Source organism: Mirounga angustirostris, unplaced genomic scaffold (genome assembly GCF_029215605.1).
Source record: "Mirounga angustirostris isolate CCGP_5_RB_7025 unplaced genomic scaffold, mMirAng1.0.hap1 SCAF_5, whole genome shotgun sequence".
Classification (NCBI taxonomy): domain Eukaryota; kingdom Metazoa; phylum Chordata; class Mammalia; order Carnivora; family Phocidae; genus Mirounga; species Mirounga angustirostris.
The window spans coordinates 115,374,131-115,400,222 of NW_026991713.1; the positions used below are offsets into that span (position 1 = coordinate 115,374,131).

The 26,092-nt window shown below is 37.8% G+C and overlaps 1 protein-coding gene across 1 annotated transcript in view; it reads right to left on the reverse strand.

Annotated features, from left to right (window-relative positions):
* Nucleotides 1-26,092, reverse strand: part of MYO3A (myosin IIIA) — a 221,124-nt gene that overhangs the window by 132,201 nt on the left and 62,831 nt on the right. Inside the window, exons 9-12 of the mRNA XM_064590361.1 lie at nt 3,715-3,814; nt 1,942-2,058; nt 610-714; nt 420-503 (exon numbers count right to left, since the gene is read on the reverse strand). Coding sequence (XP_064446431.1) covers nt 420-503; nt 610-714; nt 1,942-2,058; nt 3,715-3,814 — 406 coding nt within the window. The remainder of the gene's footprint in view (nt 1-419; nt 504-609; nt 715-1,941; nt 2,059-3,714; nt 3,815-26,092) is intronic.

Here is a 26,092-nt window from a genome sequence, read left to right on the forward strand (position 1 = left end):
TTGCTGATATATATAAAATACAAATTAACTTTTATATTATGTATAATATATATGCGTTTATAATGTATATAACATATATAAATACAATTGATTTTTGTATATTAACTTCACTTTAACCTGCAAGCAACAAAAGGAGACAAGTAAAAAGAGTATTCAGTAAATGTGCTGGGGCTTAAAAGGGAGAAAATCACATTTATAAAGCCTTTCCTACTAAGGGTGACAAAAGTTAGAATATCCTCAAAACAGAGCATACACTTTTTCTACTGCTTGTTATATTTTAAACTCACAGAGGATAGCAAGTGTGTTTTATAATTTCTGTACATTATTTAATGTGGGAATTAGTGAACATTAATCTAATCAGCTACATTAGGTTCTGAAATACAATAAATATTTCTGTTAGGATAGAGAAAAGATTGTACCTTTCCAAGCACCGTCAGCTGCTGAACCAAAAGGTGAGCACTTTCTGTCTTTCCAGCACCACTTTCTCCAGAAATAACAATGCACTGCACAGTGAGAGAAGGAAACCATGAGAAGACTCATCCTCACAAGATGTGGCCCATACACAAGAAGCTAAAAGGGGAATTTCTAAGGATGTGAGACTCTCCTTACCTGATCTGAATTATATGTTACCATTGACTGGTATCCTAAGTCAGCCACTGCAAAAATGTGAGGAGGATTGGCAGTTCTCTTTGCTCCAATATATAGTTTGGAATGCTACAGGTTAAAAAGAACACATTTTGTGGGGCTTTTCTTTTTGTTTTTGTTTAAATCCTAGATTATTTACAGGCAGAACTCCCAATTTTTAAAACAAAACATAAATCAGAATACATTTTCATACCACCAAAACATCACACACATTACACACGCATACTACACACACTTACAGGTATGCACAATTATATAAAATAAAAGCCTGACATAAAAGAGCTCAGAAATATGGTGTAACATAATAGAATATAATATCACTCTGGTAGCAGTATTTAAAAGAAGACTCCTGGAAGTGCATACCACTTCCAAAGCAGAACTTAATGTTTCAAAATACTATTATTTCTTTAAATAAAAAGATACTATAAATAAGACAATTGGGTTTATCGGGTATCATTTTGTTGACTCTTCCCTGGATATAATAACATCTGACATACGATCACCACTTTTTTCCTTTGACATCATTTGACATACAGCCTGTCATTTATTTGTCCAAATCACCAAGTTAACTGATAGCAGAATTTGGTGAAAGCCCAGACTTCTGGAACTTAAGCTCAAGGTTCATAAATTTACCATTATTCTTGTAAATTTTAAGTGGTAGAGGATGACGGAATTATTTATTTCTCACATAAAAAAACTATTATTCACAGTATTAACTGATTTTCTAGAATACACAAATAGCTAAAAGAGAATAGGTCCAATTAAAAATGAAAGACAGCTTAGCTTAATTCCGAATACTGTTCTATATTTAAGCCATTACGGCTTGAATAATGGATAATTATATACTCATATTCATAAAACACACACTGTCTGATACTAAAAACCAATATGTCAAAAGGAATTTTTAAATTCATAATGACAAGTTTCATAGCCACTAAGTATATATTACCTGTGAGACAACGTAATTATACTCTTGACTCTCCAATTGGTTCAGAGGTAGATAATACACCTGCAATTTTGTAGGCATCTGTTTATTAATATGATACATAGTATAGACCAGTTACTAATGACTGGAAGTAATTACCTTTCTGCCATATACTTTTGGAAAAAGGAAGACCAGGAACCACATTCAGATTGATTCACCTCCTATTTTCCCTATCTCTATGTTTTAACAGTAATGATTTGTTTCTTCAAGGCGTTGCATAAAACTATCTTTGGCATCATCTAAATTAATTTAAAAACCTGAGTAGTATAATTATTATTACAAAGTAAAAGAATGCAAGCCACACCACATACCTCTGTGGAATAAAGACCCAGACTCTGATAAGGGTTAAGAGCAATGAGTATATCTCCCACATAGATATAAATCTGATCTCTGGAATAACACTTCTCAAGTTGCTGTGAGACTGTATTCTATAATAAAACAAAAATAATTTTTTTTCTTAAAGTCATTTAAGGTCAGTTACAACTTAAAATGTAAACAATATAAATGAAACATCTGGAATTTGGACTGAAGATCAGAAAGGAATAGACACCCTGGTAGTAAGGAGTATAACACTGGGTCAGCAAATATCTTTCCACCTGGCAAGTATTTTCTTTTGTTTTGAAAGCCATAGAGAGATGGCACTGTCCTATGTGTTTTCCAAAGGCTGTATGAAATATTACAGGGATATTATATGTAGAGAACCTTCCAGAAAATAAGTAAATGCAGAAGATGAAATAAAAAGAGAAAGATCAATAGAAAAGAGAAGGGAAGATACAGTGAACATGACTTTATTGCAAATCAAGGTTATTTAGTGGTTCTGTAGAATGTCCTAGCCCTTTGCTGAGACACTGTTTTTATGAGGCACAGTAAAAAGTTCAGAAAAGTAGCTTTCATAGTTGATAAATCATGAGTACATGAAATCAATTTTAATAGTGTCAGAAATCATCATTGACAGTATGACACAAGAGGAGAGCAGAAGATCATAGCTCAAAAACGAGACAAAAATGAAAGCACAGACAACAGAAAAAAACAAGCCCAGTGTTTAATATATAGGTCAGCAATATGATGAGCAAAGTCTTCTTTATAAATTCACAAGCCTAGAAATTCACATCATTGGAGAATTTGGTATGAAAAGATTCATAAAGGTGCTGGCAATTTCTGACTTGCAAATACTACTTGATTACAAGATGTTTGATGTTCTCAAGAAAGATTATTTTGAGGAAGACTTGAGTTGTTTAAGCAACCCTAAATTTACCAAATGACTACTTCTGTTCAGAAAATGTCTCCTGATTTGTTGACTTTCTAAGCAAATCTCAGGCATGTATTACATGTACTTAAAAAACCCCATTGATCAGGATAGAGATCCTAACCTTTTACTGAAAAGGAGCTATTTATTTCTCTAATGATCTGATTATCCAGAATAGAGGGAGATGAGGGAGAAGGGAGGCTGAAACTATAATTTACTGGCTTGCATTTGTACCTTCGCAAGAGATGCTTGAAATAGTTCTGAGGTCACTGGGATAAGGAGTTTCAAGCAGAATTCAGTGCCCTAAAGGGCTAGCCCTCTGAGAGCTGGGACTCTGGGACCCCATGAGGGGGACAATGACCATGGTAAGAGAGACAGGCTCCTTGGAGTTTTCTAGAGGCCTCTGGGTACAACCACTGAGAGTGGAGCAGAAGAGAAAATAGAGGGAGGATGCCATGTGGAGGTTGTAGGAGGCGGACCATTTTCTGACCTCAGTACATCATCCCTCTGAGGCTCCCAGAATGAATTCAGGGGAAGATGGGTCTGTAACTTATAAGCAACTCAAGCTACTGGAAACCCACGCCTTTGTAATTTGACTATCAAAAGAAAGAAAGAAAGAAAAAGAAAAAGAAAGAAAGAAAGAAAGGCAAAAAAGGACACAGGCTGAAGAGATCTGGAAATATGAGTTACACATATTCAAAGTGAAGATAGGAGAGAGAATCAGGAAGCTAAGATACAAGGAAAGCTTACAGATATTCACACAGCCACTTGTGCATATCACTTCTATAAATTAAACAAAATATAGAGTGTTTAGGTTTAATTAAACTGAGTCTCTTACCTCATCCAAAACTTCTAGGGTTGCTAAATCATCTACATCCTTCAGACTGGACATTAGTGATCTACTGAAGTTACTTTTCTTGGTGTGAATACGTTCATGTCTATAGAGCAATACAAAGAGAGAAACCCCTTCTGACTTGAGAACTTATTACTGATCACAGTAGAGGTAAGTTTTAGATACATATGAGACTACAAAACTTCTATGAAGCTGATTTTCCTAAATTCATGCTAACCATTTCCCAGAAAATAGCCTAATATATTTGGTCTGTTTTCTCCTCTCTATAGGAAAATTACAACATGTCAAACTTACTTCACAGATGATGGAAAGAATTCATTATTTCTATCAAGAACTCTCCTATATATAATTTGCTTTAAAGCTTCCTCTAAATTGTGATTTAATCTGTTACAAAGTGGTGAATCAGAGAGATTTGAATTCGTTAGATTTCCAGTTTTGTTTGAGATAGTGTCAGGCCATTGGTGTTTAATGGTAACATTAAAAATTATTATTCAGCAAAATTTAAGAGGAATGCAAAATAAACTCCACTGTTGATTTTCAGATGGTTAAATGGATGTAGGAAATTGGTTTCAGGCATTAGGAAGTTTATTTTCAAAGTAAAACATTTCAGCAACTTCTGATAACAGCCAGAGGATCTTGATTTGACATGAAGGCTGGAGAAGTTGCTGAGATAAACACCAGGGTGTATTTCAACTTTTCTGGACATGAAATTATCATCTACTCAATATTTTGAACAAAACTGTATCTTCACTGTTTATTTTTGGAGATACAGTAGACTTTTGAAACAACATGGGGTTAGAGATGCCAACCCCTCATGCAGTCAAAAATCCAGGTATAACTTTTGACTCCTTAAAACTTGACTAGTCTTTTGTTGACCAGAAGCCCTACCAATAACATTAACAATTGATTAACACATATTTTCTATGTTATATATATTATATTCTGTATTCTTACAATAAAGTAAGCTAGGAAAAGGAAATGCTATTAAAATCATTAAGAGGAAATACAATTATAGTGTTATACTGTATTTACTGAAAAAATTATCTGCATACAAGTGATCCCATGCAGCTCAAACCTGTGTTACTCAAGGGTTAACTGTACTTTTGATCATTTCAATTTGTCCATTAGTAAAAGGAATAAGTAGACTATAAGGAACAATAAGAACCATACCACTTACTCAGTAAACTTTAATGGTTTCTCATTGCTTAGTGAATTAAGTCACTATTTTTAAAAATTTTTAATTCTAGTGTAGTTAACATATAGTGTTATATTCATTTCAGATGTATAATATAGTGACTCAACAATTCCATATATTACTCAGTGTTCATCGAGATAAGTGTACTCTTAATCTCCTTCACCTATTTCAGCCATCCCCCCAGCCACTTCCCCTCTGGCAACCACCAGTTTGTTCTCTCTCTTTTTTTCCTTTGTTCGTTTGTTTTGTTTCCTAAATTCCACATATGAGTGAAATCACATGTTATTTGTCTTTCCCTGACTGGCTTACTTCATTCACTTAGTATTATACTCTCTAGCTCCATCCATGTTCTCAATGGCAAGACTTCATTCTTTTTTATGGCTGAATAATAGCACATCTTCTTTATCCATTCATCTGTTGATGGACACTTGGGCTGCTTCCAGAGTTTGGCTGTTGTAAATAATGCTACAGTAAACATAGGGGTGCATGTATCCCTTTGAATGTGTATTTTTGTATTCTTTGGGTAAATACCCAGTAGTGTGATTACTGGATTATACGATAGTTCTATGTTTAATTTTGGGGGGAAACTCCATACTGTTTTCCACAGTGGCTGCACCAGTTTGCATTCCCACCACCAGGACATGAGGGTTCCTTTTTCTCCACATCCCTGCCAATACCGGTTGTTTTAGAATTAAGTCACTATTGGGACGCCTGGGTGGCTCAATCGGTTAAGTATCTGCCTTTGGCTCAGGTCGTGATCCCGGGGTCCTGGGATCAAGTTCCACATCGGGCTCCCTGCTCAGTGGGGAGCCTGCTTCTCCCTCTCTCTCTACCCCTCCCCCCTGCTCATGTTCTCTCTCTCTTAAAAAAAAAAAAAAAGAATTAAGTCACTATTGATAAACTGTCCCCACCCCTCTATCCTCAGCCGGCCCTTTCTCTGGTTCACTGGATTCTATCTTGTCTCACTCATTCAAGGACACCGCTGGTTCCTCTCTCACTCCTAACATCACTCAGTTTTTCCTCTCAGCTATCATAACACTTGTCTCAAAAGTCTCAAAAGAAACAAGCACAACAGGCTTCCTTGACTTCCAGTTTTTTTCCATCTACTTTTCTATTTCCTTGCTTTGTAGCAAAAAATCCTCATAAGAATTATCTATACTTAATTTCTTTCCATCCATTAAGAAAATTCGTTTCAGTCAGACTGCCATTTCTCACCCACAGAAACAGCTTTTGTTAAGAATATTAATGGCTTCACACGGTTAAGTCCAATGGGCAAGTCTAAGACCTCATTTTGCTTAACATACGGGCAGCACTGACAAACTCCTTCTTAAATACACTTGTTTTGGTGTACACTTCTCTTGATTCTCATCCTTGCCTCACTGGCATCTCCATCTGAGAATCTTTTTCTGGTTCTTCCTCATCTTTCTGTCACATTTGTGATCTCCTGAGCTTTAATCCTTGCAGTTTTTGTCTTCTCTATCTACATTCACTTCCTGATTTCATAGCTTTAAATACCACCCACACACTGACAACTCTGCTGATCTCCAGGCTTAAGCATCCAACTGCTCTCTCAACACTTCACTTGGAAGTCTAACTGGCAGACTTAACATATCCCAAACCATGCTCCTGAATACGCAGCCCGAAACCTGCTCCTGCCCCATGATTCTCATCCCAGTAGGCGGTGACTCCCCTCTTCTGATTGTTCAGGTGATTCTTAGCTCTTCTTTTTTTCTCATATCCCTCATGCAATCGATATACAAATTCCATCAGCTCCATTGCCAAATTCTATCTAGAACCAACCATTTCTCATCGCCATCACCTGCACCATATTGCATCCCACTACCACTATGGCCTCCCACCCAGGAGGTTTCCCTACTGCCACCTTTGCCTTCTACACTCTTCTCAACATTGCAATCAGTAAGCTTTGTCCTTCATTTATGTTATTTCCGCCTTCTACACTCTTCTCAACATTGCAATCAGTAAGCTTTGTCCTTCATTTATGTTATTTCCTCCTCAGCTCCACCTGTGTGATGAAACTTTATTCATTTTTCACAGATCACCTCAAATGCCACCTCTTTAAAACTTCTCAGCGTAATTCTATACATCATTCAGAACAAATACTTTAGTTACATCATTTCAACCAATCATTTGTATATGGGTCTTATTCCCTTTACTAGATTGTAAAGTTCCTCAGGATGGGGATATCTCTTCAACCTATGGAGCTGGAAAAGCTGGACATCACATTCAAAATTTAAAAATCTAGACACTAACCGGGCCCCTTTAACAAAAATTAACTCAAAATGGATCACAGACCTAAATGTAAAATGCAAAACTATAAAACTCCCTAGAAGATAATACAGGAGAAAATCTTGACAACCTTGGGTTTGGAAATGAATTTTTAGATGCAACCAAAAGTACCATCCATGAAAGAAAAAATCACTAAGTTGGACTTCATTAAAATTAAAAACTTCTGCTCTATGAAAGATACTGTTAAGAGAACAAAAGGAAAGTCACAGACTGGAAGAAAATATTAGCAAATCACATATCTGATAAAGGACTTGTATCTAATAAGGATAGTTTTACTCCTATTTTCAATTCTTGGGTTCCTCAATTTTTATGGCATTTACAAAAATTCATAGATATGCACTTATTGGTATGGATAATTTAGTTAATATTTGAATCCCTTACTACACTGTAAACTCCAAGATGCATGAGACTATTACGTGTCTTTGGTTCCCCATTGTTTCTGGGGAACAAGCAGATTATTTAAAACATAGTATGTTCTCAATAAATGTTAGTTGAATGAATGAGTCAATGTATATCCCACACAGTTTCTGGCACAGAATTTCCACATAGTTGGTCTCCATATTTGCTGAATTCAATAAGTATCATCTTACTTATCCCCCTATTTCCAAAGAGACTCATATTATTTTTGAGAAAACAGAGAAAGAAATCCAACTACCCATTTAATTAAAGTGAAGAACCCTGAATTTTTCATCTGTTTTTATGGGCCCATTTGGCAGCTAAAGACTGTTATTGGAGAATTACAAGAAGCAGGTGGTGAAGAATTGGGAGATCAATATTTGGCTGGCTAATACACTCATTCTTCCACTCTTGTGAATTCATCCTCCTTGATGCTTCTGGTATTAGTTTCCAAAAACTTAGAAAAGATGTTGTTATTTTAATGATTGAAAGCCTCAGATGGCTCCCCATTTTCTACAGCGTGACTTAAAGACTCCTTGGCATGGAATTCACGTCCCTTCACGGCCTTGTCTCAAAGAGCCTTTCCAGCATCATCAACCATCATCTCTGTACAGAACATTCCCCACTATGCCAACTATTTTGAGATTCAGTGCTTTGCTCATTCCATTTTCTCTGCCTGAAATTATTTTCCTTCCATGTCTGGCTAAATTCTACTTTTCATGCAAAGTCAGGCTCAAGTATCATCCTCTCTGTACCTCTAGTAGAGAAACTTTCACCTTTAACTAGGTATGTTCACCATTCTTACCAGACTAGGAAAAACTTGTGGGCAGAACCCAAGTGTTATTCATCGTTCTATGCCTGGTATCAAGGATACAGAGGCATGAAATATATTGGTGGCTTGGATCATAATATTGAGTCGCACCCAACTAGCCAGTGTGCAAAGAATAATATCTCTTAGTGTAACCAATCCTGTGTCCTTCCCTTTTAGTTCATATCCCATGATTTCTGGCAAACCTTTTAATAAGTCAGCTGGCATCAAAACCTACCTAACCTACCATCTTTTGGACCTTTTACCATAATACACTTTTAATATCCACAGAATTAAATTCTGTGATTCACAGGTTCTTTTTGTTTTTGTTTTTAGAGAGAGAGAGAGAGAGCATGAGTGGGAGAGGAAGGGGCAGACGGAGAGAGAGAATCTTAAGCAGGCTCCATATTCAATGCGGAGCCAGATGCAGGGCTTGATCTCACGATCCTGAGATCATGACCTGAGCCAAAATCAAGAGTCGGATGCTTAACTGACTGAGCCACACAGGTGCTCCCTGTGATTCACAGTTATAATGGAAAATATGAAATTTAGCTTTTATATGTATGTACTCAAATGTGGAGAGGTTGTCAGGCTGATACCTGCTGGGAAAAAGAGGGAGGAGCACACATGGAGGACGGAGACAGGCTAGAGGACATGCTGTATTCTCTGGACCCAGGGAAGGGCCCTGCCGCTGAAAGAGTGAGAGGGACCCTGGTGCCCGGTGAGCCTGGACTCCAGACATACTGGGAAGCCAATGAAATATTTTAATCAAGAGGGAGAGCCTGGAAACAACAGACTGGAGTAGCATATTCTAGCCAAGGGAAAAAAAATCATTTTACTGTACTCTAAAAATAAACATTATCACTAAACATCATCACATTAAGGACAGCCAAGAAAAGTTAGAATTCTAGTAGTAAGTATCTTCTAATTTGAGGTCATACATTCTAAGAACATATTATAAATGTGGCATTTCCAATTAGTAGAGAAAGAAAAAATTCAAGAAATTGTGCTAGAATAGCTAGTTAAAAATTTGGGAATCTTGTACCATATAAATAAAGTCCAGGTGGAGTAACAAACTTACAGATTTAAAAATATGCTCATAAAAGTTCTAGGAGAAGATACAGAAGAAGAGTTCTGTAATAATAATGGGGTAGGAATGGAATTTGTAAGTATGGTAAGATGGAAAAGAGAATGAAAACTATGGGATAGATTTGGCAGGATAACAATTTTAATATGTGAGTATAATAAAAACATAAGTTATAAGGAAAATAAAAAAATTTGCAGTTGTATGATGGACAAAGGATTAATATGTTTAATATTTCAAGAACTTTTGAAATTCATTAAAAAGAACACTGAAAATGAGATACCATGAGATATTAGGATAGTAAAATTGTACTGAAAACACAAATTTTAGGCTTTTCTATTTTGATTTGGGAAGATAAATCCATCACTATCATTTCCTAAAAAGACATGTTATCACCAGAAAATACTGAAAGCTAATAATTTTACCTAGATTGATGGTATTAAAATAGCTAAATCATATAATCTCTGTTGTCTCTTCCAGTCCTGGAATTCTATAATTTGTCAATCTAATGGGCTTGATAATTTTGTGTATTGATTAGGTGTATTACCTAGGAGATGGGTGACTGCTTCATTATGAAGAGAAAATGAGGAGCCGTTTTCTGTGACTCTGAAAAACTCGTTCTTTTTTTTTTTTTTAATCACTTATAAAGACTTTATCAGTGTAATTGTGAAGGTGGCTTGGCCCTATTCTAGAACATGATTCCTCTATTAAGATTTCTTTTCAACTCAAGGGTAGAGGGGCTGACAGATGCAGAGCATGGTTGAGCTGGTAGTGATAATCGGTATGAAGTCAGGGTGGATTATGGATTGACTGATAAATTATTAGATGCTGAACTGAATTCTGAGATGGTTATATGGAAAATCAAAAGTTATTTCTGAAGCTATATGAACCCTTGCCTTTGTTTAGATTGTGGTATTCATGACACCAAAGTAGTATTAGGAACATGGGCTCTAGAATCCGAATGCTCAGAGCAAACATCAAAAGAGTTTGTGAGGGGGGCGCCTGGGTGGCTCAGTTGGTTAAGCGACTGCCTTCGGCTCAGGTCATGATCCTGGAGTCCCTGGATCAAGTCCCGCATCAGGCTCCCTGCTCGGCAGGGAGTCTGCTTCTCCCTCTGGCCCTCCCCCCTCTCATGTGCTCTCTCTCTCATTCTCTCTGTCAAATAAATAAATAAAATCTTAAAAAAAAAAAAAAGAGTTTGTGAGGATAAATAAAATAGATTTCATGGAAAATGCTTATTTGGAATGGGCATATGAAAATGCCTAATATATAAGAGCTACTATTATTCCAGTTGTGGCTCTATCACTTACTAGCCATGTGACCTTGGGCACACAACTTACTGTGCTTTCTCAAACATAAGATGGGAATAATAAAAGTCTATTTCATAAGGCTGTTGTGGGGTGAAGTTACATAGCACATGGAAAGTGATTCTTTCAGTACCTGCTATGTTTAATAAATTTTAACTATTATTATTGCTTTTATGATCATGGGTTCAATCCTCATTTATATTTATATTTAATATTTACTTTTAATTTATATTTAATTATATTTTAAATTTATATTTATACTAACTTTATATTTAATTGTCTCCATCCTCGTCTCATTCCACAGATACCCTTCTGCCTTCAACAAACATGAATTATAAATACATGACACTGGACTCAGCATAAACCAAGCAAGAAATGAGAAGAATTTGGGCCCAGGTCTTGTGAAGGATTTCACTGTATTTACTATTAAATCCTATGTATACCCTGAGGGTAGTAGCTCAGCAGGAATTATGCATTCTATCAGATGACAGGGAAATAAGCAAACTCTTTCTTTTTTTTTTTTTTCTCTTCCCTATTCACACTGCTGTGTTTCAGGCTGACTTTACAGAACAGAGCTGAAGCTTAGTTAGGCTGACGGTGAGAAGATACGCAGGTGTCTAGCACATCTGGGCTCCAGCACACCTTCCTCCCATCTCTCGCTGATCACGACTGAGTGCTGCTCTCTGCCAGGTCAGTTGAACTAGAGAAGCCCCGTGGCCACTGGAATTGCCTCTCCATGTTTCTCCCATATCTGTATATCTGCACCATTAGTTACTGTTAGACAGGGCCATCATAATGGGCTGCTCTGGAAAGCATGGTCAGCACTGTTGTCACTTGGATGGGTCTTACACATTATGGAGACAAGGCAAAAAAAAAAAAAAAGCCAGTTACAGCTGTCAAAACAAAAGAGCAATAGTGAGTGATCACATTTCTACTCTTCTATGGCGTTGATACATGACTAGTTGCATCAATTATATCCTTGTTCAGCTTTAAAATTAGCTTCACATTTAAAAAGCTACCCAGTTAACAATACATAAGATCAAAGGGCGTAAGAGTGAGAAGAACAGTTAAATATATTACAGTCCATTTCCTTTCATTTTGAGAATTGTGAAAAATGAGGTCAGCAAGCCTGTGATGTGTCCAACTTTGTGTCAAAACTCAATGAACCAGGCGATTGATATGACATCTCCATTCCTGTTCTGGTTTTGTTAGGCTTTCCCCCCCAAAACACACACACACAAACACACACACACACACAACACATTATACCCCAAGTAGAGCCTTAAATATTACATGTTTCAACATCCATTACTGCATTCGTTCATTCAACAAATATTTACATTTCTGCAGCATTCAATATATTTCAGGCAATTTGGAGCTGGGATAAAGCTATGAAGAAAACAGATAAGGTCCCTGATCACACAGAGCATACACATCCTGATGGAGTAGTTAACAATACACATATAAACAAAAAAGTTAAGATAAGTTGAGCTGGGACTGATATGTTTGGACAGATTCATTTTTGAAGAAGAATATGCTAAAATCAAGTAGCACTGGCTATTGCTTCAAATACTACTCAATGGACAAAGCTGTATTTGCTCACATGGGTTTTGAAAGTACATAAGTCATTCATAGTTAATTCAGGTGCATACAATTAGTGTATGAAAGCTTTCTCCATAAGTTAAACATTTTGAAAGCTATTAAAGTTGTAATGAATGATTAAGAAAAATTGAATTACATTCCATGAATGAAAATTTTAAAAGAATTGTCAATTGTGAAAATATCTTACATCTTACATATCTCTTTTAGTCACTAATGTATCCTAAGCATCCAAACAGTAACTGGGAGATAGCAGACACTCAATAAATACAATAAATATAAGTAGATTGAATAAATGAAAGAATAAATGATTATTGGTCAAAGGAAGATGTCTAGTCCAATCTTTGTCACTACCTTAATATGATATCCATGTTTGTCTGAAACAAACTGAATTCTTTGGAGTTTGTATAAATAAAAGCTTTGAATTTTTCCTAGTATAATATTGGGTATTTCTTTTTTTTTTTTTTTTTTTTTTTTATTTTTTTATTTTTTATTTTTTTTTTTTTTTGGGTATTTCTTAAAATGAGGAAGTACACCTAGATTTTCAAAAGAACATCTAAATGTTTCTATAATTTTATACATTAGTGAATATCTAATTAATCATGACTGCTATTGTTCTGGTCAACTTTCATTTTTCTGGGATCAAATTTTTTTAAAAATGCATACAATGATTTGTTAGATTTAACTACATACCAAGTATCTGATAGTAGAATTGTAAGGCAAGGGTGCCTGGGTGGCTCAGTTGGTTAAGTGACTGCCTTCGGCTCAGGTCATGATCCTGGAGTCCCGGGATCAAGTCCCACGTCGGGCTCCCCGCTCAGCGGGGAGTCTGCCTCTCTCTCTGACCCTCCCCCCTCTCATGCTCTCTATCTCATTCTCTCTCTCAAATAAATAAATAAAATCTTAAAAAAAAAAAAAGAATTGTAAGGCAAAAAGTTTTTGGTAGTTAAAAAAAACCATACTTATAGAAAGGGATAGCTACTGATTCCAGAAGGGCATTTTCTTTAGAATCTTCTTACATCAGTGTCATTTTAATAAAAATCTAACTGTGCAATTCAATCCAACCTATATTTATTGAGACCCTGCTATGTGTAAGGCATTGTCCTAAGTGTTGAGGGGTTACTGTAGGTGAAAAGGAATCCAGACCCTACTTCAATGAGTTTCAATCAAGTGGAAGCTATAAAAACATTTAAAACAACCCAAGGCATACGGCAAGTGCCAAAACCGATGTAAAAATTAAATGTTATAGAAATAGCAAGAAGGCAGTAACTCCCTTCTGGTGAATGGGGAATGGTGTTCCGTAGATTTAGCATTCAGTCTTGCTATTTGAGTAGGAGCAGGATTCGATGACCTGTGGAAGAGTATTTGTATGTGCGGTGGTGACTGGTGGGTGGTCAAGTCTGCGGGAGCAGCACGTGTGAATGGGCAATGCAGGGCATGTGCCCCAGGACAGTGATGATCTGCCGCAGCTAGAATGCAGAGTGTTAGTGTGGGAGAGGCCAGAGGTTGAGGAAACTAGGTTGGGAAGGGCATGATTGTTGAGAAACACAGACGTCTTCAATGCATTCAAATTCCAAATGTCCAAAAAGCAAAGCACGCTCTTTCGTCACAAAGCCTAGAATTCCTCCAGGATTTCTGATTAGCTGCGCACACCAGAAATCTGCCTCTCTCTCATCTCCTAAATCCACGTCATCACCAGATTACACTGTTTTCTTCTCAAAATTTGTTGGGTCTCCATTTCTCTTCATCTCCACTGAGGAGAGGATGGCCCGTTGATGGAGGTTGGGAACAGTAAGAAAGGCAGGGAAAAAAAAATGGATGTCATGAAAGCTACAGAAAACCATGTAAGCACAGCTTAGAAATGTTGCCCAGGGTTGCTGACTTGATACTGGGCAAAAAAGGTGGGGGGGCATTTCTTATAACTGAACAATATTCTGCTCTCCTGCTAACTCCTCAACAGAGAGGGTATTTAATCAGACCTCAAATGTCTATTTCTAAGGTAAAACCTCCACTCCTACTCCCTTGATCTTCAAGCCCCCATTATTTTTACTTGGATTTTTACAAATAGTGAGAGTGACCTTTTTAGAATGTAAGCCAGATAGGTCACTCTCTGGTCAGTGTCCTCCAATGGCCCCATGTCACCCAGAGAAAGGTCCCATGTAAACCCACCCAACCCTCCCCCGCTGTGTCAGACCTTGTCTCCTAAGACTGTCCCCTGCTCCCGTCCTGGCAGGCCTCCAACACCTGGCACACTCCTGCCTCAGAAGCCTCCAGAGTCTTCCTCCACCTGCAGATCCACTTCCCCCCAACCCTGCAAGGACTCGCAACCTTCCTTCCCTTTCTCTATACTTCCTCCAGCACACACCGCCATCTAACATACTACATCGTTTACTGATTTATTTTATTTTTTGTCTGTTTTCCCTTTGATATGTAAGCTCCACAGTAGGTTTTTTATTTCAGTTTGGTTTTTTGTTTTTTAATCTGTTGACTGATTTACCCCTTACTCCTAGACAAGATTCTTGCAAATGGTAGGTTCTCAAAATATGTTTCTTGGATAAAGGAATGAATAGTTTGCTTTACTAAATGTTCATTGACTGTGGAGCCAAAGAAATTTTATTCTTTTTTTCTCTGGTTATAAACAATTGAAATGATCAAAGTATATATGCGCGCACACACACACACACACACACACTTCAAGATAATTTTACACTTCTAACATTTTCCTTTTGCCTTCATTTTATAGAACTGGTTTCCATTCTTGTTACTTTATTAGATATTTTATTTCTGCAAGACTTGGAAAAAGCAAAGTCAGAATACTTCCATAAGATTTTTGTCCTTTTGTGAAAAGTACAGCTTGTTAAACAGATTATATTTTTCATTTACTCTGTCATACTGGAGAGACATAGTTTCAGACTATAAATATTTTCTCTCTGGTTGTCAAAGGTCACAAATTCCCTTAGGGTGCTTCTTACAGCTTCACTTGCCTTTCAGTTCTACACATGGAAAGAAGAAACCACTATCACTGCCTGATGTTAAAATTTTTTATCCTTACTCTTCAGTTGTACTATTGTAATGCAACAGCTTTATTTGCTCTTACTTTGGTAAAATATTCTCTTGTAAATATCAAGCCCTATCTTCTAAGGTGATTCAGGAGCCACCCGGGGTAGTACAGAAATCCTTCGTCAAACATAAATCTAATCAATGGCTTTGTTTTAGTTTCCTTATCCATCTTTAAATTCCAGTACCTAAGTCTCAACTGGCGGTACCAATGGGAGTGGAGGCTGTCACTGGTATGCCTTGGAAGACCAGTTTTTATTCACGTGCACTTGCGCCCCTTTGGCCGAGGATGAAGTTCTGAAACGATGGTGGGGAAAGGTGCACACACCAGCCTGGCCAGCCAGATCAGCAGGCCAACTCTGGCCATGACTGGAATGACAGATGTCAGAGTCACCCAGCATCCAGGACATTTCTAATTGCCGTTTTCATTCACAGAGCTCTTCCTCTCTCACATATGATTTTGTAAAGACGTGCTTTCATCTGGACTGTACAGATACACACTTGTTCACAAAATCTGGGGCAATGCTAGAAGGAAGGATGAAGTTGGAAAAGTGATATATGAAAACAGATAAAAATCTCTACCGACGTAAGCGTCTTCCTTAGTTTATTTCAAATCTCTGCACTGAATCTCCCTACTATATTCTCCCTGCTATTCCAAATCTCTCTACTACTTTCTCTGCGTGGGGACTGAAGCATATGAAATAAATGAACACCCAAGGATGTTGTGTATAATTTGCATGTTGTGATATAATACTCTGTATCATGATCATTTCATTATTGACACATTTAACAATCACTTCTTGATTTTTCTTTTCTCTACTGCTATTTGCCCACTCATTACCATGACCAAGATTCCATACTCTAGAATAGGGATTGGCAACTTTTCTCTGTAAAAAAACAGATAAGTAAATATTTTCAGCTTTGAAGGTCATCTGACCTGCATCACAACTACTCAGCCTTATTACAGTGTGAAAGCAGCCATAGGGATAATACATGAACAAATAGGCATGACTGTGTTCTAAAAAAATTTCATTTACAAACTAGGATACAGGCCACATTTGGCCTGTAAGCCATAGCTTGCTGACTCTCTGTTAGGCAAGAGATCTGGGGCAAAAAGAAGGGTCTAGAAGAGAGGGACAGCAGATACTACTAATGATCAGTGGGTCTAAAGGTAGACAGTCTATAAAAAAAAATAAACGTATTAAAGATTAATGTATGCTTGATGACTGAGAGTGACACTATTTAAAAAAATTAAACCATGAAGTGCTTAGTATTATATTAAAACTCACAAGCTAGTTGCAGAACACGTGAAGCATATCATTTAATATAATTAATGTGTCCATGAAAGAGGTATGGGGATCAAGGTTTTATAAAGTGAATCTTTTCTCCAGTCACTCACACTTTTATTTCAGAAAGATATTAAATTCCCCCTGACTACTATTTTTCAGTGGCTTCTAACGTTATAAGCATCCTTGATGTTTTAAGTGATAATGTTAAAATGATGTTTAAGAGCCTTGTAAATTTTCCATTAATGCTGTAGTTATTTGCTTGCATATAAAGAGATCTCTAGAAATCCACATAAAACACTGGATATATTGGTTGCCTTTGGGAAGGGACATAAGTGAGGAGACTATTTTTCACTGTCTACTCTTTTGCACTATTTCAATATGCATGCATTACCTATTCATAAACAGAATAAAAGAAAAAGGAGGTTATGTTCTAGTATAGATTTTGATTTATAACTACGAAGCAACTGCATCAAGAAAAGCCTGGGTGGCTCAGTCAGTTAAGCGTCTGCCTTAGGCTCAGGTCATGATCCCAGGGTCCTGGGATTGAGCCCCACATTGGGCTCCTTGCTCAGTGGGGAGTCTGCTTCTCCCTCTCCATCTGCCCCTCTCCCCTGCTCATGCCCTCTCTCTCTCACTTGCTCTTTCTCAAGTAAATAAAATCTTAAAAAAAAAAGAAAAAGTATATGATCTTTTATGAGTTGGACAATAGGCACAATCTCACCTATTAAAAGGACTAATTTTATTAAGGCAATTAGCAAGTTTTAAGTAACACATACTACCTGGTAATCTCTGTTAGGTGGTCCTGGGCAGGGTGAAAGGGAACCTGTGTGCTCTTAAGAAGGAATCAGATATCTGGAGGCTGAAGAAAAATGTTCCTAGTGGGAAATCTTGTCTGTTTCTGCTGTGAATGTGACTTCTCTGCGATGTCTATTATTTTAGATAGAGTGACCTGTTTTTAGATGTTGAAATAAGACTGATTTCTGAGTTTGCAAGAATATTTGTGGCTATTGTCCATCTCCCAAAGGCTCCTTACCTCTTTCTTCTCCTCACTCTTAGCTTATAAACAAGAGAGTAGAGAAGAGCCAGTTTCTGTAAGTAGACTTTTGTGGCAAAGATGGAGAGGCACGGTTCCTTCCATAGTCAGAGTTACCAATGCCACAGTAAGTATCCATAGGGCAAACACCATTATAGAAAATTAATCTGGTTACGAACAAACATGGCCGGGGAGTTTTGTGTAGTTTGCCTGGTCAAAAAATGATGGCATGAAGGGTCACTAGAAAGTGTTTGATTATTTTTATTATAACCATTTTTCCCCAAGTATAAAAATAAACTACATTGTTTAAAAAATTGAAAAATGTCAAAAGGTATAAGAAAAAAAAATCACCTATAGCTCCATCATCAAGAGATAACCATGGTTAACATTTTGGTGTTTCCTTTTAGTTTTTTTTCTATATACCTATATTTTAAACAAATTAACTTTTTCTCTCAGTCTTCTCTCTGGTTGGAATGGATTGAAGTGTCTCTACTCTGAGCAAAGGCCAGCTCATCCACTCTCTCTGCATCCCATCTGCATTGTCAACCTCTCCCTGTCAGCCTATCTGCATTGTCAACCTCTCCCTGTCAGCCTATCAATCTGCTCTACCAGCTCCCAGCTTTCAACATCTCTCCTTTGATGCTCCATGCCTCCCAGTGGCTGCGCCTTATCTCCTTTTACAGCTGAGCTTCTTGAAAAAGTAGTCCCTATTCCCTAGCTCTTCTTCCTCACGACACCTCTCTCCTTAACCTCTCCCAGTGGGGGCTTCCCTCCACCCACTCTGCTTAGATGGCTCTTATCAGGGTCACTGAAGAACTTCCTGTGTCCAAACTCAGTGTCGCTCTATTTTTCTTGAATTTTCAGCACTATTTGGCAGAGTGGACCATTCTCTCCTTGAAACACTTGGTTCATGTGGCTTGCGACAGACCACACTCCCTCAGTCTCCTCTCCCTCTGCCGGGTTCCTAAATGTTGGTGTCTCCCAGAGCTCTGGCCTAGGTCCCTTTCACTTCTCTTTCTAAATACACACATTAAGTGACCTCACCCAGTGCCATGGCATTTGCTCTATAAGCAAATGACAAAAAAAAAACATTTCTAACATGGACTTCCTCCCTGAAGTCCAGACTCCTCTATCCAGCTACTTACTTAGTAGCTTTACTTTTATGTTTCACTGGCAAGTCAAATTTAACATCCCCCAAACAGAATTCATGACCGTCCTCCACCTATTTGAATAAATATAGGGGAATTTTGCTATCATTCATAGACCATGAACAACACCCACATTTTAGGCTGGGCTGCCCAGGTAATGTTTAGATAGATAGACAGATGAGTATTGATAAAGATAATTTTTTTGAGGAACTTGTGGTACAGTAATATCCAGAATCAACCATGGCATAATAGTATTCCATTTCAATTTCTATTCCCAAGACTGGAATTGTCATAGTTAAGTATTATCTATTTCCCTTTCTTTCTTCTTTTTGAAAAAACCTTAAGCATTTTGACTTCAGATTTTTCCCTAAAAAAAAAAAAAAAGCCAAAAACAAAACCCAGCTGTATTTATATAAATGTATAAAAATCTAACTTCAAAGTGAATCATGATCTTCCAAAACTAAAAAAAAAATCTGTTAAATACAGCTTTTTTTTTTTTTTTGCAGAGATTACAAAACTAAATGGGGAAGCAAACAAGATTAGAGCAGCTGAACAGCCAGAGATAAAGCTTTACATGCTTGGCAGTGAGGAATGAGGGGCATGTCATTTTAAATTCTACTCAAAGACTGAAATATTGCGCTCTAAACCTTGACTTCTATCCTTAAAAAATATTTCTCTCCTCTTACCCAGCAAAAAGATGGTTAAAAGTTTTAGCTCATTTAAAGCACAAAATTTTCCAGTAAGTTATGCTCAATCGTCTTATTACTGCCTTTGACATGATGGCAAAAATATATTTAGAGGACTAAAAATGTGAAGACACTCAGGGAAAATGGGAGGTCTGCCTTCCACTCACCCTGTGCATCCTGCTCTGCTGCAAAAAAATGAGTATCATCCACACTGGGTGTCCTGCCTCCTGTGAGACACTGCAGAATTCAACAGTTAATGCAATTCTATGCAAATGCATCTTTTCTTTATGGCTACAATACCAAAAATGGATGCATTCATATCATAGGCCATTGCTAATTTGAAGGGAAAAAAACAAATAAATAATATTGCAGTATTTCTTGCAATCTTTAAAATGCAGGTCAAGGCTCTTGACAATCAAAAGACAATCAAAACAAAAAGGTTATTTTTTCCCCTCTAGAATAAAAAATTTTTTAAAGGCTAATGCCTTTGAATGAAAGACAGAACAGAATTTTTCAGGAAATTTTGTTCTTTTTAGAAAAATGTGTCATATTTTGCTTTATTTAAGTACACGCACTTGTTGGATTCATACCATTTTACCCCATGCAATCAAATGCAATCATTTTCAGGAAACTCTTTAAATAATTATAAAATTATAAGAAAAAGTATAAATATTTTTAAAACAAGTAAGGGTTTGAATCAGTTTAATATATCTAAAAATGGGTAATGCTATCATTAAAATAATGATTTCTAGAATATCACTGCCAAATTAACATTACAGGAATTTGGGAATCTGATACAAGCTTTCAGAATTTGTAAAGTGGTCCTAATATCTGATAAAACTTAAATTTCCCTATAAATTACATATATACTATAATTAGCATATTTTAATACTAAACTCTAATGAAAAATGATCTTCCATTAACTGAAGCTGAAGATATCAAGAAAATGACATAAATTAGTTCACCCGAACTTCAAGGAAATATCAGAGGATTTCATCCTCGTATGTATTTGCTGAAAACATTTTTATGTGAAAGCAACTTTATGTGAAAGTACTGAGGAGGACAACATTTTTCAGGCTAAATCAGGACCCTGATAATAAACAATGAACCACAGAAACCAGGGAGAGCTTTTTACTCTATCCAGTTCTCTGCTTGTGCTAACATCATGTGTACACAGCTAATATCACAGATATTTTGGGTTGTAGAACAAATGTGCTCAGAATTTTTCCAGGCTCCTGAGCCACAGTTCACATTGCACAACTCTAGAGGACACCATGAATGTTGTATCTCGGGGTTCCAGGGTGATAGCATTCACGTAAACTACGAAATGAATGGTGCCTCCTGGATTTGTCTAGCCTGGGCCACCCCATATCACTTAGGGGTACAACAGGGGTCATAACAAAAGCGATCCTATTTGGCTGGTTTGTTGCCATCACATGCTAATGGAGGACTCTTGTTGTATTAGAAAGTCCCCATAAGTATGGCTCACAATAGCTCATGGACAAGTCTGCTTCAGCTAGACATCACCGTTACTCAGCTCTTGCTTAGCCGAATATCGGTCTCCTTCCCACTTTACCAGGCAGACAGTGGCTGACACCCTGTTGGTCCCTCAGAGCTCTTGCTGTTCCTCAGCATGTGGGGTCCTTGCCAGCTAGGCTGGGCGTGGTTCGGCATTGTTCAGCAGGAAAAGCATTGTCTCCAGTGCTGCACCAGGTAGGTGACTCCTCTGCTGATGATCCTCTGGGTGGATACTCAGATACTTCCTGCTGTGTGGCTACTCAGCCCATCAGGCATGGCCACCACACTTCTGCTGTTCCAGTCACCCAAGAGTCCTTCGGGAAGTGGAAACGATGGGTCTTTTCCCTTTGTGTTACATGCTGACTGAGACAGGGCACGTTGTTTCTTGTACCCCATTTATAGGTTGAGTGAAGCACCTCTTTCAGTTTCCACTCATAACCTCGCCCTTCCTTAGGTCACAGATATGCACCCATGTGGCTGGGCGGGCCTTGGGATGGCTTTTGTTAACAGCCATACTTGTATTCAGAGTTGTGGCTCCTTCTAACCACTAGGGTTTTGTTATTGGGTCAAACTTGTGCTCTTTCCCTTAGTATCAGTCATCTCGCAGAAGATTCTATGACCCTTGGCAGAAAGACTCCTGCTGGGCCAACCCACTACCTACTAGAAATGCCTGGCTCACTGAAGTGGGCACAGTTGCAGTTCCTTTCCCAGAAGGCCTGGGTGCCCTCCACCTATGTGAACAGACTCCCCTCACTGGTTGCCCAGACATGTCCAAATCTCCTTACACTCAGTGTGGGACTTGTTACCTAAGCCAACAAAGGGTTTTAAGCCACATAGATACTATGAATATTGGTGATTTTAATAAGATTCATATCCTCTCATTCTGGTTATTCACTGCTGTGTAACAAATTATCCCCAAACTCTGCAGCTTTGTACAACCATTTTATTATATCTCATGATTTTGTGGGTCAGGGATTCACACAGGACTCACAGGTGGGAAATTCTTCTGCTCCATGTGGCATCAATTTAGGTCATTCAGTGCTATTCCCCTGGTGGGTAGGCTGGTCTGGAGGAGCCAAGATAGCGTCACTCATATAGTTGGCACTAGGAGGCTGGGCTCAACCAGGATTGTTGATCAGATTGGCTGACATGTGTCTCTCTCCAGCAGGGTGACCACGGTTAGTCACACTTCCTTCATGGCAGTTCTGGGCTCTCAGAGAGTGTTCCAAGAGACATGAAGAACACACTGCCAGGGTATAAGGCCTGGGCTTAAAAATGTCATAGGCTTACTTCAGCCATCTTCTATTAACTGAGGACGTCACAGAAAATGCTGGGGCTCAAGGGTGTACAACACAGACTTGCCAACAAGAAGCATCCAAAAACTGTGGCAACCTGTAATCCACACCCTGTCCTATTTTATCAAGAAGCTCGGCCAGAGTCACTGCAAATTAAAGATCACAGAGGAAAGTAAATGTTCCCTTCCCTGACAACTCACTGAACAACAAAAAGGATGAAAAGTTGAAAAGTGTCTTTCTTTAATGAAAAACAGAAATGGCCATCGTCCCAAACCACAGTCATAACTGTCAAATACTGCGAAATCTGTATTAAAATGAGAAAGGAAGCTGAGAACCAACACATAACTCCTCAGGCCTCCCCTTTTCTGAGTTCTTTATTTTAATTATTCTCTTGGGTAGCTAAATTGTGTCATCACATGGTTATTTCTAGAAAAGAGACTTTTCTAAAAGAAAGTGCACTGCCCTGAGAGGCAGATTCAATGAGCCTTTGCTTGGAGCTGTCAGTTCCAGGGGCATGAGTGGTTCATTGTGGGAAGTGGGGAAAAGTCCTGATGAGACCCGGTTCACATTCAAGAAAGGAAGAGGGTGGGAGAAGACCAGGGGAGAGTGACCTATCATCTACTCGTCCAGTAAAGGAGTGGCCAGGGGAAGGCCGGGTGAAGGGAGAAGGGAAGGAGCAGCAGTCGATACGCTAGATACATCATGACACAGAAAGACTGTCATTATAGCGACGACGGTATGAATGGTGCCCCCTGGGCCTGTACCGGTCAGTGGCCTTGTACAGTGACTTCTTAAAGGTTCAAAACTGAGGGGAGAAGGCAAAGAAAATACAAATTTGGTGGAAGGGTATTCAAGAGAATCAACCTAATCCAAACTGAAGACTTCTCAAATCATCCTTCCTCCATTCCCACTTATTTTTTTGGGCTAGCACACAGCTATTTCTAGTCCTACTTGAGAAGACATTCATCACCATACATACTTCTAACCAAAGGGGGGTGGAAAAAAGAGGAGGAAGAGGAGTAGTTAAGGACTGATTATAAGCAAAAGGCAGATGAAGAACATATACCACAGGAAAGAACTGCAGAAAAAGTTCGGATAGAAGTTCTCCATCCTTCAAAGAGGTTTCTTATATGATCTTCTCAAAAGAAGGAAATATCTGAAGAATTTTTTTCTCTTGAAAGAGACGGTATGAAGCTTTAATAAACAGATTAGAAGACAACAGAAAGAGGTAAAAACTGAGTTGGCTGTGATCAGAAAAGGAATGGAGGAAAAATCATGACAGAAGAAAAGACATGGAATAAACATGACTGAATTCACAGATAGGGTAAGGTACATGGGTTAAGTACATTAAAGGAAGAGAAAAGAACAAAGATTCAATTGGCTCTCGTGAGGCAGTGTGAGCTAACTCCCGCATATCGCAAGGTGTAAGTAAAATGGATCTGGAAGGATGGTCGCTAAGACACAGCTTGGCGAAGTTGCAGACCACCAGCAGACATCCTGCGAAAGAACCAGCCATGAACAAAGGGAGGAGGCTCATTGCCTTAGTTCTCACAACAGCAATACACACTGCCCAAGACAGAGTGGAACAGTGTTTGCAATGTTTTGAGGAAAAGAAAATGCTAGCCGAAGTCTATTTCACCTAACTAAACTGAGCTTCGAGCTCAAGGAGGCAAGAATTTAGGGTTTGAGGCTTTCTGGAAATAACTATGAGATGACACAGTTTAGCTACCCAAGAAAATAATTAAAATAAGGCACTCAGAAAAGGGAGTGTATAGTAAAAAAAGACTTGCGGTGAGCACTGAATCAACTTAATTACAGAAAAAAGATTAAACAGCCCTAGAAATTAGGCTTATAGACATACTACAAATGTGAAGCATTGATTACATAAAAGAATAGTGTAACAAGTTCAGGATGTGGAAATCAAGGAGATGGGAGGAAGTGTAACTGTGCTAACTTCATTCTTCAGAGCAAGGAGGTAGTAGATATTGTCTACAGTAGAATCAAAATGAATCTAACCTTTTAACTTTACCAAAAGCCAAAAAGTCTTGAGGTGAAGAAAGATAAACATTTATCTCACTTTCAATAATTTCTTCCTTTTTGCCCTAAGTTTCTCTTTTACCTGTTAAATTTGGGTAAAATACTTAAAACAGTATTTACACAGTTTTGTGAAATGTAACCATTGAGGGAGATTGGGTAGATGGTACATGGGTCTCTCTGTATTATTTCCTACAAATGCATCTAAATTTATATCAATAAAAATTTCAATAAAAGTAGTATTTATAGGAAAATTCTGTATTTGTAAAAACTTCCTATCTCTCTTGCTCTCACACACATACAGAAAGAAATCTGGAATTGTGTTCATCAAATGTTTATGCTGGGTCTTTTTTTTTTTTGCCCCCCCTCTGGGTGCTGTGGTTTCAGGTGAATTCCTAAAACTTCTTCATATTTTTATGTATTTATTAGGTTGTTAAATAATAAGTAAGGGTCACTTTTACAAATAAACCAGTATTCATATTCATTATTCCTTCAAAAGAATTAAGAAGCAGAGACCATCAAAACATGTTTCAAAGCAAAAGGTTCCAATGGCTCCCATCTGAGAAAAGTAATGGAGTGAGACTGGCAAAGATTAAGTGGGAGCATGTGAATAACTGTGTTGGCAAAACTGGTAAAACCAGAGTGATAATGAGAGCTTGAGCCTTTTGAACTGGGGCTTCAAACAGAAAATGCAATATTCTCTCGCAAGAGCCAGCTTCAACGCTGTAGAACCTCGTGTGTTGGTTATACTAAGACACTGGCATACCCAAATCCATTCTATCTGTAACTTCCACTGTTAAAGCACCTCTAAAACACAGGATTTACCCTCAGGGTATTGGTTAGATTCTCTTGATGAATGAGTAACTGAATTTCAAGAAACAACACAGAGATGAAAGTGAGAACTTCCAGTCCTAGCTCTGCAAGAGATCGCTGTGCCTCGATGGTGTTATCCTAAAAGAAGGACTGTGACCCATAACACACAATTTCATAGAGATGATTTTAGAAACAAATGAGATGTTCATGTAGATTTTATTATTTTTTTCCAAGTCCTCTTTTTGTGTCTGCCCCTAACCCAGCAAGAGAACTATAAAAAGAAGTTCTCTGTAGAAAAAAATTAAAAACCCTTCTCTCAAGAAAAATCTTTCATGTTGGTTCTCCATTTTTTTTTTTACAGTTAAGTAATAAATAGTTAAATGCACTATTAATTGTGTCCATTAAATATATAAAGCCAGATGAGGGCTTTCCATTCCAGATCTCAACCCAAACTCTTCAAATCAAGATTATATACAGTTGGGACCCCTGCGTGGCTCCTTTGGTTAAGCATCTGCCTTGGGTTCAGGTCATAATCCCATGGGGCTCCTTGCTCAGCAGGGAGCCTGCTTCTAAACCCTCTGCCTGCCACTCCTCCTGCTTGTGCTCTCTCTCTCTCTCTGACAAATAAATAAATAAATAAAATCTTAAAGAAAAAGATTATATGTAGTTAACCCTTGATTTTTTGCAAGAAATACAGTACAGTACTATAAATTTATTTTTTCCTTATGATTTTCTTAATAACATTTTCTTCTTCCTAGATTACTTTATTGTAAAAATACAGTATATTATACATA